Genomic DNA, 14,095 nt, shown 5'->3' on the forward strand with positions numbered 1-14,095 from the left:
AAAAGGAAGAAAGTCAAGTGAATTTTTTTTATATTTTGGAAATTAAAATTTGAAATGAATTTAGATAGAATTAACTTGGGGATTCTAAGGCCATGCCCACCTTAACAAAGTAAAATGGAGAGTCAAAATCATTATCAAGATAATTCAAGTCAAAGATCTCTCTAATATGAACTATCCAGATAATTCTAATTCTCCACTTTATTTTGTTAGTATAGATGTGACCTATTAAAAATAAAATGAGTGTCTATAAAACTTTACAAGGTTATGAAATAAGTGATTCTGGATTATTTAAATGATCAATAAGGGTAAGAAAAATCTGTTTTTATGCCTGCATTTGGAGGGAAATCTATCATCTGTGGATTATAAATTGCATTTGTTATGGGAGACTAAGTGACAGAGAAAGGGTAAATGCTGAACCTAGTAATTTAAAAATCTCTTTCAAAACAAAGAAAAATGTCAGGATGCTTTGTTTTTACATTTAATTAATAGTTTCATCCTATTGTATTGTTTACTGTGTTTGGGACCTGTGTTCCTTTGTCTCTGCCATGTGCACATATTAAACTGCTATACTGAAGATAACAGAAACAAGTTCAAAGATCAAGGTCAGAGTAAGCAAGGATAATTAAAAAAAACAAAACTAAAAGAAAATGCAAATGTATTTCTTTTTTTCTATCCTTCAGATATGAGCCAAATATCCTTCAGATAGAAGCTGCACCAAACAGCCAAAATGACTCCAGGCCAGACAAATTCAACAGGTTCTCAATGTCACACACACCAAAGCAGCCACACGGGCAGAAACTTCAAGACATGAGTGTAGATTCCCATTTGGTTTCAATCATGTGCAATTTCCTTTTATTTATTTAATAGAGTAAAGGGTTTAACTATTTTGTCCAAATCCTATAACACAATGGCAGATCTGTCAAGAAACTAGAAATTTTCATGTGGTCTCACATTTAATTCACTGATTATTCTCTGCAGTAAGTCAGAGGGTTAAGTCAGAGAGATGGATGAAAACTCAAAATGGGGTCTACCCTTGCCAAGGCCTGCTGGTAGGGATGCAAGGATAGTTCTTAGAATTTGGTTATGGTTTAGGGATATTTTACTGTTTTGTTCTTAAAGTTTAATTGCTGGCTTTATGGAGGGTAGGGAAGAATAGAACATACTACTACTGGGTTTAACCACTGTTCCTTCACATTCCAACAGAATTTCTAAAACTATTTTGAAGGAAAAATATAATTGATTACAAAGTGTCTAATTTATATCACATGTCAATTATGTAAGTACAAAAATGTTTGTCAACCTCCTTGAAGAAGGTCCATCAGTTGAATATCTTCCACACCATGAGGAGCTAAACAAAATAATTAACATCTTATTGGGTCTTCTTATAATTATTAGACATGATTTTACCTACTACAAATTGAGGTTGAGCATAAAATGCTTTTTCATGGTGTTCTAGTTTTGCGTGTACATGTTAAATTATATTCAGCAATACTTAATAATCTGTATGCTTATTATATATTGCTCTATTTCTTATTTACATTGATATAAATACTTGTCATTTTATTGTATATGGGATAATTTTTGTTCTTAGTTTAAGTAACCATGGAAATCAGTGAAAACTTATTTTAATATATATAAAAGCTAAAGATAGAATTAAAAAGAAACAGATCATTTTTTTAAAAAGAGATCTGATATTGTATTAACTCTACTGTATTGCTTTAGAAGTTTTATTTTTTTTAACTATATCAAATATTACCTAGTTTTACAGACACCCTAAGATTACTCTGAAATGTAAGGAAAGCAAATAAAGAAAGAAAAATAAAATAACATACCACATGAGAAATATATAGTTAAGTGACAGAAGAAACACAATATATACAGGTTACCTTCAACACAAATAAAACAAATTGTTCAATATCCAAACCCAAGTGATAAAATGAGATCATGGACAATTAACTACGAATGAATGAGTTAGAAGAGGGGTGTTATAGTCAAAATGCCAATTAGCAATAAAACCAAGATATATAATAGAGTCAAATACATTTAAACTTGTTAATTAGCTGCTAATCTGACACCATTTTAAGTTTTCCTTCAAATTCCCCACTGAGCATTTTGTTTTCATCATGGAATAACTATGGCTGTGGTGGTTATGACTTTCATTCATAACCAGATTCACCGTATTTAGGTTGGCAGAGAGAGGTTGGAATCCAACAATGGAAATGAACAATTTAAGAAAAAATTGCAAGATTTCTTGTATTTACCATGTGGCAACTCATTTAACAGCTATAAAATAATCTAATAGTAACATAGTGGAGGTGGTTGACCACATAATCAGTGAATAAGCAGCAAACTGCTGACAACTCTACAACCTGTCCTCCTCTCTCCTTCCAGCCCCCTCAATTCCAAAAATAAATACACCTGAACCATAAGCCACGGAATTTCTTAAAAAATAAAAATAAAAAAGACGTAAAAGAATAGTAAACGCTGGACATGGTATATCCCATGCAAGTCAAATTTAAAGAAATAGACACACAAAGCACTTTTAAGTACCTAGAGGGGGCTCCGGTGATATACCAATGCTTTGCAGCAAAGCCTCCGTCTCTCGGCGTTTGCGATCCAGGTCTGAGTCATCCTGAACCGGTTCTTTCTTCTGCTGCATGTCAGCCTTTAAAAAGTAGATGCCAGTAAGTAAAGTTAATAACAGAACCAAATGTGTGCTTTTCCAGGCTGAAACTGAAAATGGTAAATGCAGGGCAGTGAAGACCAGGTAAAAACCCTAAATAGATGTAATCATGTGTATAAAGGATGAAAAAGACTAACTGCTCCATTTAATCATTACTAACCCAGAGCTTTCTCTTTTAGTTGGAGGCTTTTTCCTGTCTCTATCACATGGTTATAAAAGTTTCTCTCACTGGTTTTGGAAGAAACCATCAAAACAAATTACTATTTTTTAATTCTGTCTGCTCTTTTAGACCTCCTTGACCTTCTGGCAAAACATACTATCAGTTCTTGATAATTGTTTATTTGTAATACTCATATTCACTACCCATGTTTAAGATTATGCAAACAAGGAATTAATGTGATCTGGCTCAAAAAGTAAAATCAGCTATGAAACTCCATCCCTGTAAAATACATTATTTGCACCAGCAATCCAAGTTTACCATGGTTTCAAATAAACTGGGTTAAAATGTGTTTAAGGCATGTGAAGAATATTAATGTAAGCCTTGTTACTTGTTACTTCTGACTTTCATAAGCTTCCATTATACATATTAATTCAAAAGAGAAAATTATCATATAGAAAAATATAGAACAAAAAAATCACTTAGGAGGACTCTCTTTCTCAAATTCTGTCTGAACTTCACATCTTGCATGGTCCTCTTTTTATTCAGATCCTATGCCCAGTTTGTGTGTATCAGGATAGTGACAAGTCAAAGCACAGGTTAAAGAGGTCAGTGGCAGGATTCTGGGGGAATTAAACATTCAGGTCTTGTTTTCTTTTTCATAACACAGTTACTTCTTAAGACAAGGCATTTGCTTGCCCCACATCTGAAACATGATATTCTACTTCATGTGCAGCTACCTCACGACAAAGCTTTGTGAGTTTAGAAAAGTAAAGCATCATCAAGCTTGTCAAAAACTAATCATCCAGTTATCAGACACATCGTCCTCCCCAGGGGCAAGGTGGACACCCGAACAGACACATTACCTCCTCCAGGAGTGCAAAGGGCATTGCAAAGCAGTGAAGCATTATTTACATCCTGGTATCTAAAGAAGAAAGAGTTCATGCACTTCTGACTTACTCCAAATGGTAACGTACACCCTGATTATAAACAAAATGCATCTTTGCACATAGTGCTGAGCTCAACACTTCTCTTACTCTTTGCCTCAAGCTTAAAATGCACTCATATTTTTGAAGTCTATCTGTTGTTAGAGGGAAAACTGCCATTCTGGGGGTCGATCAGGGCTAATGAGAGTACAAGAGGATTTTAGGCAGTCTCACATAACTCAAAATTCTGAAGTGACAGTTTAATCTTTATCAGTGAAGATATCATAGTTCATGTTCTTTTCTGATTTCAACATTTAAACTACTGAAGCAAGTTCCAAAATTTGTGCATACGACCGAGGCAAAGGTAGAACTAAGATGAGAAAAAGGACCTTGCAGAGTGAGGATCTATATCAACATCCACATTAATTAGAGTTAAAAGAAGGATGGAAGGAAAATGGAGGAAGGGAAAGAGAAGGGAATTATCATAGCAGCTACTGAAATACAAATGAAAAAAACTAATATAAGCAAAATCCATCTTAGGAAGTCAACATGGAATTGTATAATGGGTTTTATTTTACAGTGAAGGGTTACATCATAGATGAATCATCAGCTTTACTGAGAGCAGATATATGTTTATTTTGTTCCCCATTATATCCTCACATCTACATCAGGGCCTGACACATAGTAGATGCTCAATAAAAAATATGTTGCATTAATGAATGAATATCTGTCTTAGGTTAAATGTTATTCTACAGCTATAGGATCTTAGCATGATACATCATTCAAGCCAGTTTCCACTTGCTGTACCCCATTCAGAAAGCCCTTCACAACACCACAATTAGAAGTCATCTAAACCTCCAGTGACCCTATGCTCATAACAAAGCCATTTCTATATTCTAAGATAATAAAAAAAAATCTTTAACCTTTCCTCATTCTTTCAACAAAAACTTATTGAAGGACAACACAGTGCCAGTAGTAATAAAACTAAGAAATTCTAATACAGCTTACATAGAGTGAACAGAAGAAAATCAACCTAGTCTTTTCCTTTGGAATAAACTTAGGGCATATTATCTATAACTTCTGTCATGTATGTCCTGTGCAGAAAGGCACAGAATATGTCTTTTTTAATTTATTCTAATGTTAATCACTAAGCATTCAAGAAATATACTAGAGTAAATGACATGTCAACATGCATAATCATACATTGTGCAAAAAGAAAAAAAAAATACACCTGAATTCCACCACCAAAATTTCACTCCCACAATACAAGGTGCCTCTACAACTCATTCCCTGCCTTCCTCCTTTTTAACTCTTAAGGAAACAGAAAATGTAATGACCTATATTAATAAGGACAAGTGTCCATCTAGATGTAACAGAAGCTAAGGAAAGCTATCAACACTTAAAACTGATTGTGAAAAATATAAAATTAGGTTACTGAGGCTTATTGAAAATAAAGAGAGCCCCTATCAGCTACCAATGAGCACCTGAAACTAAACAAAATGTTACCTCGTCCAAGACAGTTACACCAAGTACCTTAATCATGAAACTTTCCATTTTTTCCATGTAAATACTACAGATCCTAATGTATTTTAATGACTCAATAAAGAGTGATTTCATGGTGCTAGTAATTAAAAATATGCAAAGAAATATCATTCCCCAGTGAATGATATTTCTGTTTGTGAAGGGTAATTACAGCTGAGGCCCAAAGAGAATAACCGAACAAAGAAAAATTGTCAGCTGAGAATTATCAGTCACTTTTCCAAAGGCAGCTTGGTGCTTATTCAAGGAACAAGTGAGGACAGGCCAGGAAACCTCTGTCCATCCTACCTTGCAGCAATTTGGCAGAAAGCCAAGGACAGAACAAAACTTCAGGGTGGCCCCATTAAGCACACCTCATTGCATTAAAGCCTATTTTTCATGAAATTGGGTCTGTGTCTTAAATGGTGGCCACTATATTTATTTTAAAATCAGATTCCATCCATAATACCGCAACCAAGAAAGCAGTTGACATCCAAAGGAGCAGAGAGTGGTAATTTTATACACGTACACAGTTTTCTGGATTCTGTGAGACAATCAGCCTGGGTGGTCCTAATTCACACTAGTTTTCAGTCATGGCAAAAACAGGTACTCAGATTAGCATCAAAATCATTTTGTTTCCCTTTTATTCTAAATTTGTTTTATTTACAATATAAGCCTAAATAAAGTTAAAAATCAAACCTATAAGCTGAAGGCTATTTCTACCTCTCTATAAACAATATAAAAACTAGGAAATCTTCAGGAGTCAATGACAGCAGGCAGTTAAATGGAGCATCTCATAGACTCAGGATCACAAGCTTCCAAGGAAGTTGGCAGGAAATAATCCTAGATACATGGAAAGGATGTCAGTGACCAGTGTCTCGGGTCTGTCCTAACTAATTTATGTATTCATACATTCCCTCATACCATTGTAATACAAGTAAATAATATAATAATTAATAAGTAATAGTACAAGACTAAACTGTTTCATGTACTTACAAGTGTAAACCTACTTTTGCCAATCCCTGTATAATCCTTAACTGAAGGCCTACTGTAGTGGCAGGATCTGAGCTAGACACTAAACTTTCACGATGTCAGAAGAGAAAGACGAGTGAGGAAGCAAATTTAATGGTCTGTGCTAAATGGTTTGATAAGGTTGAGGGTGGGTGGGGCATGACTAACTTAGTCATGGATGCAGAAAGGCATCAGGGAAGGCTTTCTGGAGGAAGTGACATTTGCAATGAGAACTGTGAGACATGTACTTAACAGCCAGGTGAAGGACAATTGAGAGAAGTAGAACAGAAAGAGTGTTGTGCCTGTCCAAGACCAGACGATCATGGTAAGTTGGGAATGGGGTGGTGAAAGAATGACCCCAGATTTCTGCTTTGGACCCTGGCTGGAAAGGGTCGGGGGCTTCCTGAGACTAGAGATAGCGGGCAGCTACCTAGAAGGCTCGGGCCTCTGGAATTTAAGAGCATTTGAAAAAGAGGGATCAGAATAGATTACTTCCAGGTTTCTTTCAACAACAAAATGCTATCATCCCAGGAAATGCAAGGCCCTACATCTTAAGACCCTTCCAATAATGGCGCATTTTCAGAAAATGGCCTCACCAATAGCGATCCTGATAAATATATGCAGCCAGTCTATGGGCCTGCATTCTCCCACTCTGGCAGCTGACTTCAGGAGCAGAACTGCAGCTCTACCTGTCACTGCTCTACAGTATCTCCTGGGTTGTCACAGAATGCATGAGAAAGGCACCACTCTTTTCTCCATTTCACAGAGGGAAGCATCTTCAGAGAGGTCCCATACCGGATCAAGGCCATGCCGGGAAGGGCAGGGCCTGGCTTCCCAGCCACGCTTCACTGAGAAGCCTGTGTGCATAACCACTGAGTTTACTGCCTTCTGTCTTACAGCACCAGCTGCTCAGACAAACTGAAACTTCACAGTCTACCAAAGGTGCTTAGGCTGAACTGAGCAAAGTGCTTTTCGGGAGGATGTGCTGCGGAGGGACAGGATTTACACCCCGGGCTGACCTTAAAGGCCATGTAGTCCAGTGAATCCCCAAATCTGGCCCCATTCGGATCTTTCAAATTAAAAACTTTGAGATGGGAGACTGTGAGTCTGTATTACAAGGGGAGTCTGTGGAGCAGGAGCAGGATAGCAGGAGCTTAAACCACCCTGCCAGTTTAGAAATGAGAAGAGGGAGAGTACGTGACTTTAATGCCAGAACTCGGTCAAGGCCCAGGAATGCCCACGAGGCAGGTGTCCCGCCCTCGCACCACCTGCTGCCCCGTCTCCCAGGGCTCTGTCTGCTGTGTGACAAGCCAAGTCTCCAGCAGGCAAACCTGCTTGCTGCGGAGACAGAAGGGGTGGCCTCTTTCGATCAGCCTGAAATAATACAGATGGAGCAGACAGGATAATTCGGAACCAGATTTCCCATATCACACCGCACTTTGTGGTAATTCTGTGAAATTCAAGTCGGATATTAGAATGTCAGTTTACAAGGAAACCGGTTATTAGCCAAGGATAACAGGTGCTTGCAAAGTACAGTAAGTGTTGACATTTGAAGGAAAGGAAGCATAATCACTGGAGGGTTTTTTTTGGCTCTGCGTGTACATGAATAGCCACTCCTCATCAGTTCTCACCTCCAGTTCATGCAAAGACTGCGTATATACCAGCAACGATCTCCAAAGGAAAAACCTGGTGCACACAGTCAAGGACACATGAACGATGGGGCCAAGCACAGTGTCGCAGAACGGCAAGATACAAGAGGCTAGAAGGCTGATATGCAACCGCAATTATGCTTTACTTCATCGGAAAATAATTTTTATAATATGTTACCTTGGTCTCCCAAGCCTTCTAGTGTGAAACAACACTTACTTAGATTGTGAGGCATCAAAATACATTCCATTTTACCTTAAAGAAAAACTCTTATGTAGGGAAGCGGCTCTGGTTTCCATACACACAAGCATATTATGGTATACAAAGTTTCCTTCTTGGGAAACTATTCAAAAATATCTTTAGGGCTTGACTTCTGTACAACATGTGAGCTATTTCTACACTGCATATCAAGTATTATAAAAGGATTCTTTAAAGGGTCCTCTTTATCAATGTGACTGGCCCCCCAGAATAAAGTAATTTTCCTTCCTCACCACCACAAACACCTGACACCCAGTACTTACCTCTTTTTTTTTCCTCTCCTCTTCCTTCCGTTTCTTCTCTTCTCGTATCTGTGCTAAGCGCTGTTTTTTGCGCTCTAGCTCAGCTTTTAAGTCACTTTTGTCAGACATGTTGGTTTCCTTGGAGGGAAAGAAAAAAAATATGAAGATATAAAAATATCTATTCCACAGTATCATTTGCAAGAATCATTCCAAAGAAAATCCGGCTTTTGGGCAATAGCATGTTGTCTTACTTAGCCTATGTCAAAGAATCAAAGAAAGAAGTCGAGGTAAATCTGGTCTCACGCCATATAAAATCTTCCTCCTTTCTATATATGTAAATATTTGAAAAAATACAATGTTATAGTCCATTCTGGTCTGATGAGCAATAGTAACTTCAGAATAAGCAACACATTTTCTGTAAAGGTGTCTTAAATAAACAAAAGATAAATAAATAAGAGAATGGAAAGAATCATGATCATGGCTTCCAATTTAGATGATAACGGATCAATTCATGCCCACGCCGAGAAAAGAAAATAAGCTGTCATAAACCCTTCGAGTCATGCCCTGCTCAAATTTCTGTGGATTCAGTAAACATTCCTCCACTGAGCTTGGGCACATGGAGATTGCACTTTGCCTAACATTATATGCATCAGGGAAGACAGCTACTGAAAACCTAACATACTAATCTTCTTTTTCTATAAAACTCTCCTGAACTGTCACAATTAATTTCATCTCCAGCACAAACCTAGTTCTATAAAACTTACATTTGCATACTGAGACTGCAATATGGCTTATCCTGCCACTTTCTCTTTTCAAAGCAAGAAATGTTCGTGAACACATGAAATGAGAGATAAACACCAAGGCAAATTCTTGGGAAAATTTATCTGAATGAGATTTAATTTCAGTTTTAATGGTGATGGTGATGCTGGTGGTGATAGTGCCAGAAATATTTTTTATTTATTTTATTTTATTTAGTTATTTATTTTATCATTTTTTATTTTCAATAACAGCCAACATACATTATCATATTAGTTTCAGGTGTACACCTCAGTGATTAGACATTACATAACTCGCTAAGTGTTCATCCTGATAAATCTCACACCCATCTGACACCGTACATAGTTACTAGAACGTTACTGACTATATTCCTTCTGCTGTATTTGGTGCTAGAAACATTTTCAAATAAACTGGGTTTGGAGATGACTCTCAGCAATCTCCAATTATTATATTTGTCTATTTTGTGTTCCCAACTGGAAACTAAGGAAGTGGAAGCACTGAGAAATCAAGAACCTCTTATGACCCAAATTCCTAAAGTTTAAAAAAATGTTAAGACGTCATGAGTGCTCATTTGAATACCATTTATATGCAATTGTGCTGAATATATTATGTATCCCTAAGTAGATGAGAGAGCAAGAGAAGGCAGAAGAGAACCAAAGAATACAAAATAATGACAAAATCCTCACACTTCCTGCCCTTATCTTCAGAAGGAAATCAAGAACCTGCAGTCACCCCGAGACAAATATTCTTGGTTGAAAAGTGTACTGCTCATGTTGTGATGGCAAAGATATGTGAAATAATCGCAATAATAATCACAACAATCGATCTCTGTCATTCATGATCACAGTCTGTCTTCCTTTTTCAACAGATACTTCTGAATGTTTAATATCTGCGTGAGGCACTCTATAAGGCATCAGAGCGCAAAGATGAGGAAACCCAGATCCTCTCCTTCGAGGAATGCATAACTCAACATTGTGGGCATGTGCTGTGGTTGGAGATGTTCTCTGAAATATTGGCTTAGTGATTACTGAATGCCAGGCACTTCACATGTATTATCACATTTAATCACAATAATCCAAGAAGTCCCACATTAGACTGAGTATAAAAGATATGGATGAACCTGAGTCAAAAAATAGCGACTCTCGTTTGTAAAAATGGATATGTGCAGGCAACTGGGGAAGCCTTGGGAAAAGACAAAAGTGGGTTCCATTTGGGATAATGACTGATGGAAAATAAGAGCAACTTTTTGAAAGGAAAAGCAACGAGAGAAAAGTGAAATTCACTTAAACCTTCTCTTGTCTCTGCCTGCAAAATAGATAAGAACAGAAATTAGAAATAAGGCAAGCTGCTGCAAGGCTGGTGCCAACATCTATCTGGACTGAAGGCACCTACACTGGGAAGTGAATGTACAGCAGGATATAGGGCAGGCAGACTGGAGGGAGCACAGCCAACAAGGAAGAAGTAACTCTTGGTAGCTGTTAGATGTGGAAGCTAAAGAGAAAGATTCAATAACAATTCACCCTTGAGAGAGCAAAGAAGATGGCAGTGAAATTGGGAAGAGAGGGCAAAGGAGCAAACGATGAAAACACAATTTGGGTGTCATTGGGACTTCTGGGTAGAAAAAATGCAGAGATGCAGAGATAAGAAGCTGGATGGGGACTGGACTGTGGAGTAGAGTTCAGAGTCACTCATCTACAAAGGACTGTTCAAATCTGAGTCACAAATTCAAAGTCCTAGAGGTGCCATAATGATGAGATGAAGGAGCAAAGCAGAGGTCACAGAAGAACTGGTGCCCGAAGGAGGCAGCTCTTCCAGCTCCAACTGATAGTTAACATTGAAGAGTAAGGACCCAAGGAGTTTTTTCTTCTGATTTTCTTGTTTCAAGCGAAGCCACAGAACTGACAGAAGTCACATTTATCAATAAAATACTGTTGATCAATAAAATACTGTTGGTCAATAATTTTCAACACCAATGGGCAAAATGCTTGGCAAGAGAAAATTTGATCCTAATTCCAGAAGCCATCTGAGAAGTTACTTATACGCTTCCAAAGTGGGGACCAGTTTAATTTATGTTTTTGACATTTTTCTGCTTTAACAAATGAAATGTACAATGAGAAAAATCACTGTTCAAACAGCAGTTGTGGCATTCAGTGCTGAAAGCAGCCAATGGAAACATCTAAGTTACCCTCTTCTCTGCATTTCCCCAACTTGTACCCACCTTTCCCAGTCCATCAAATAGTAGGACTTTAGGTACAGAGCAAACTGTATACGAAATTCCTGTATTTTTTGTGATTTTCTTGTGAAGAACTTCATTCACTAGTGGAAAATAAGGTGCATTTTTGGTACATGTCTGTAAAGGGCAAAGGTCTTCTTACAACCAATAAATATGTCTGACAATGTTGGTCATTTAATATGGTGTTACCAGCCACAAAGCCAATATTTTAAAAATAAACAACAAAAACACCAAGGGGATTTTTAAACAATTATATTAAATGGTGATGTTTCAAATAACACACTTCTCTTTTTAAAGGTAGTTGAGCCACAATGCTAGACAGCTACAGAGTACCTTCTACTTAATTATTTTTGGTTCTATTCCAAAACAGACACTTTGCATCAGCCCCTAGGAGTGTAAGAAATCTCAAGAAAATGCCTCATAAAGAGTTTGGAAAGTACACAGTAGAGTAAATGAACGGGCCTTTATACATACTGAAATGGTTTAAACAGTGGCATTAAATGCAGTGTCAGCATTGAACTCCACAGGTGTGGGGGGTGCAGTCCTGACCCACTAAATCTTCTTGCATATCAAACAGAGCAAAATCCAGGAGCAGGAGTTACAGAGCTGCTTGTGGCCAACACAGGTCCTTGCAAAGGCAATTATGATGCTCTCAGTTTAAGAAAATAAGAATCAGAGCTACCTGCTGCTAATTATTGTTCCCTTGCTTCCAATACAAAATGAGCTGGTCTCTTTCCTTTATAAATGGTAACGTTATATTGGACAGGGGTCTCAAGGTCTAGGCAGTTCTAAATGCTATTCTTGCTAAATGTTAATATGTAGCACAGTATTTTGCAGATGCCTTTACAGATGAGCTGACAGGAACTAAGAGATAAGCATAGACAACTGCAAAGAAATAACATGCAATTGACCAAATAGTGATATTATATGAGCAATGGCTGAGCCTCCCGTTGGGGAGGCAGAGCTTTGGATATGAACCTCCTCATCCTTCTGTCTCCTATGCGTACTACAAGTAAATAAAACTACCATATTTTTCGCTTCATAAGATGCACTTTGTTTTTCCCAAAAAAGTAGGGGGAAATGTCTGTGCATCTTATGGAGGGAATATTGCATCACAGACCGTGATGTGTATCACCTGACCTGTCAGCGGTGGCAATAGCTGTTAGAAGAGGAAGCTGTGGGCCCACGCAAAACCCCTGGGGATGCTTAAATGTCCCACTTTACTGCTGAATCTCAGGGCATCTAGTCATTGCAGTCCACCTCTGCCCATCACCCGGGACCTGGGAGAGTGCAGAGAGCCGCCTGACACTCCCAGCTACAACCGCTGACCTGTCAAATCAGCTGGTAGTAATAACAGGCATTAGGCACAGTGCCAGTTGCCAATTGTCTTTGACACTGGGTGGGGTCTGTGTCAGTAGAAACGCCTCCAATCACCAATCACTGTGTCTTAAGCTCCACCAATCATGAGTGGCAGATGGGTGGAGCTGAAGTAACATGTTCTTGGCTGGCTACTGGCTCCATTAGATGCTACAGCTGCCTCATCGACCTACATACTGTTTCCAGTGCACACCAGATTTCTGTGTGAGGAGGCCAGCAGTAACTGGGTCAGCAGCCATCAATTCTGAAGTTTGTACTATATAAAGGGAGTTATGGTGGGGTCACTATACTAGTAGTAACACAGGCACTGAGGGGACTAAGGGGTATCAGTAGCCATAACAGGCACTGAGGGTAGAACGCCAGAACTTGTATCTAGGATAGTGATACTCTCAGTGACTATTACAACTAGTGATACCTCTTAACTCCCTCAATGCCTGTGAGTAAAGGCCCCCATAAGTTCTGACACTAGCGATGATGAGTTCTTGGGGTTCCCAGAAAAATAAAAGAGTACTTGAACCTTAAAGTCTCTCCTCATTTGTTAATGACAGTGATAATGGTTCTTAATACCACTGTTGACTGCTGTTCACTTTACATGGTTGAAATATTATTCTGTTATATTTTATTAAATATTTTAGTATGCCATTTGATTGAGAACATTTTTTTTTTCTTGTTTTCCTCTAAACCTAGGTGCATCTTATGGTCAACTGCATCTTATAATGCGAAAAATGTACTTTGCGACAACCATGTCTGGTTTTTGAATAAAGCATCCCAAGTGGTGAACCCCTTGAATTCAGTAACAGTAAGGGGTCAAGTACACAAATCAAACCCTCCTCTGAGTGTAAGTCTCTTCCCTGTCTTATCATCAATCCACTCTCACCTACCAGCAAACTAGAGCTTAACTATACCCTGGCTTAGGAAGAATTACCACTTAGTCTCCGTCCAGCTCCACCCGTTCCTCAATCAGTTGCACTTTTGCACACCTGCTCAGCTCTCCTAATAGCAGAGTCCCATATTCTGGACTTGCTTTTTAAATTATTACTTTTTTTATACTCTGCCAGCTCTTGCCCCCATCATTAATTTCGCCCTAATTCAATAACCAAAGTCATCACTCAAAGCTCACCGCAATCATTTAAAAATGTTACAGTGAGAAAAATATTCAAGGTATAGCATAATACTGATTTACTAGTAATGCAATCAGAGCGAGAAAACCCAATCTGCACCTTCTAGATTATCCTAAAGCACTTTTAGAGAACAAAAGGATCTTCT

At 38.1% G+C, this 14,095-nt stretch overlaps 1 protein-coding gene across 5 annotated transcripts in view; it reads right to left on the reverse strand.

The window, feature by feature from the left end:
* DYNC1I1 (dynein cytoplasmic 1 intermediate chain 1) overlaps window positions 1-14,095 on the reverse strand; it is a 289,366-nt gene that overhangs the window by 248,489 nt on the left and 26,782 nt on the right. For all 5 annotated transcript variants that reach the window (XM_090287212.1, XM_090287216.1, XM_090287214.1 and 2 more), the window contains exons 2-3: window positions 8,464-8,580; window positions 2,551-2,665 (exon numbers count right to left, since the gene is read on the reverse strand). In XM_090287212.1, the coding sequence (XP_090143338.1) occupies window positions 2,551-2,665; window positions 8,464-8,571 (223 nt within the window). In that variant the 5' untranslated portion in view covers window positions 8,572-8,580. The remainder of the gene's footprint in view (window positions 1-2,550; window positions 2,666-8,463; window positions 8,581-14,095) is intronic.

Source organism: Furipterus horrens, unplaced genomic scaffold, assembly GCF_987537825.1.
Source record: "Furipterus horrens unplaced genomic scaffold, mFurHor1.1.pri manual_scaffold_9, whole genome shotgun sequence".
In the NCBI taxonomy this organism is placed as follows: domain Eukaryota; kingdom Metazoa; phylum Chordata; class Mammalia; order Chiroptera; family Furipteridae; genus Furipterus; species Furipterus horrens.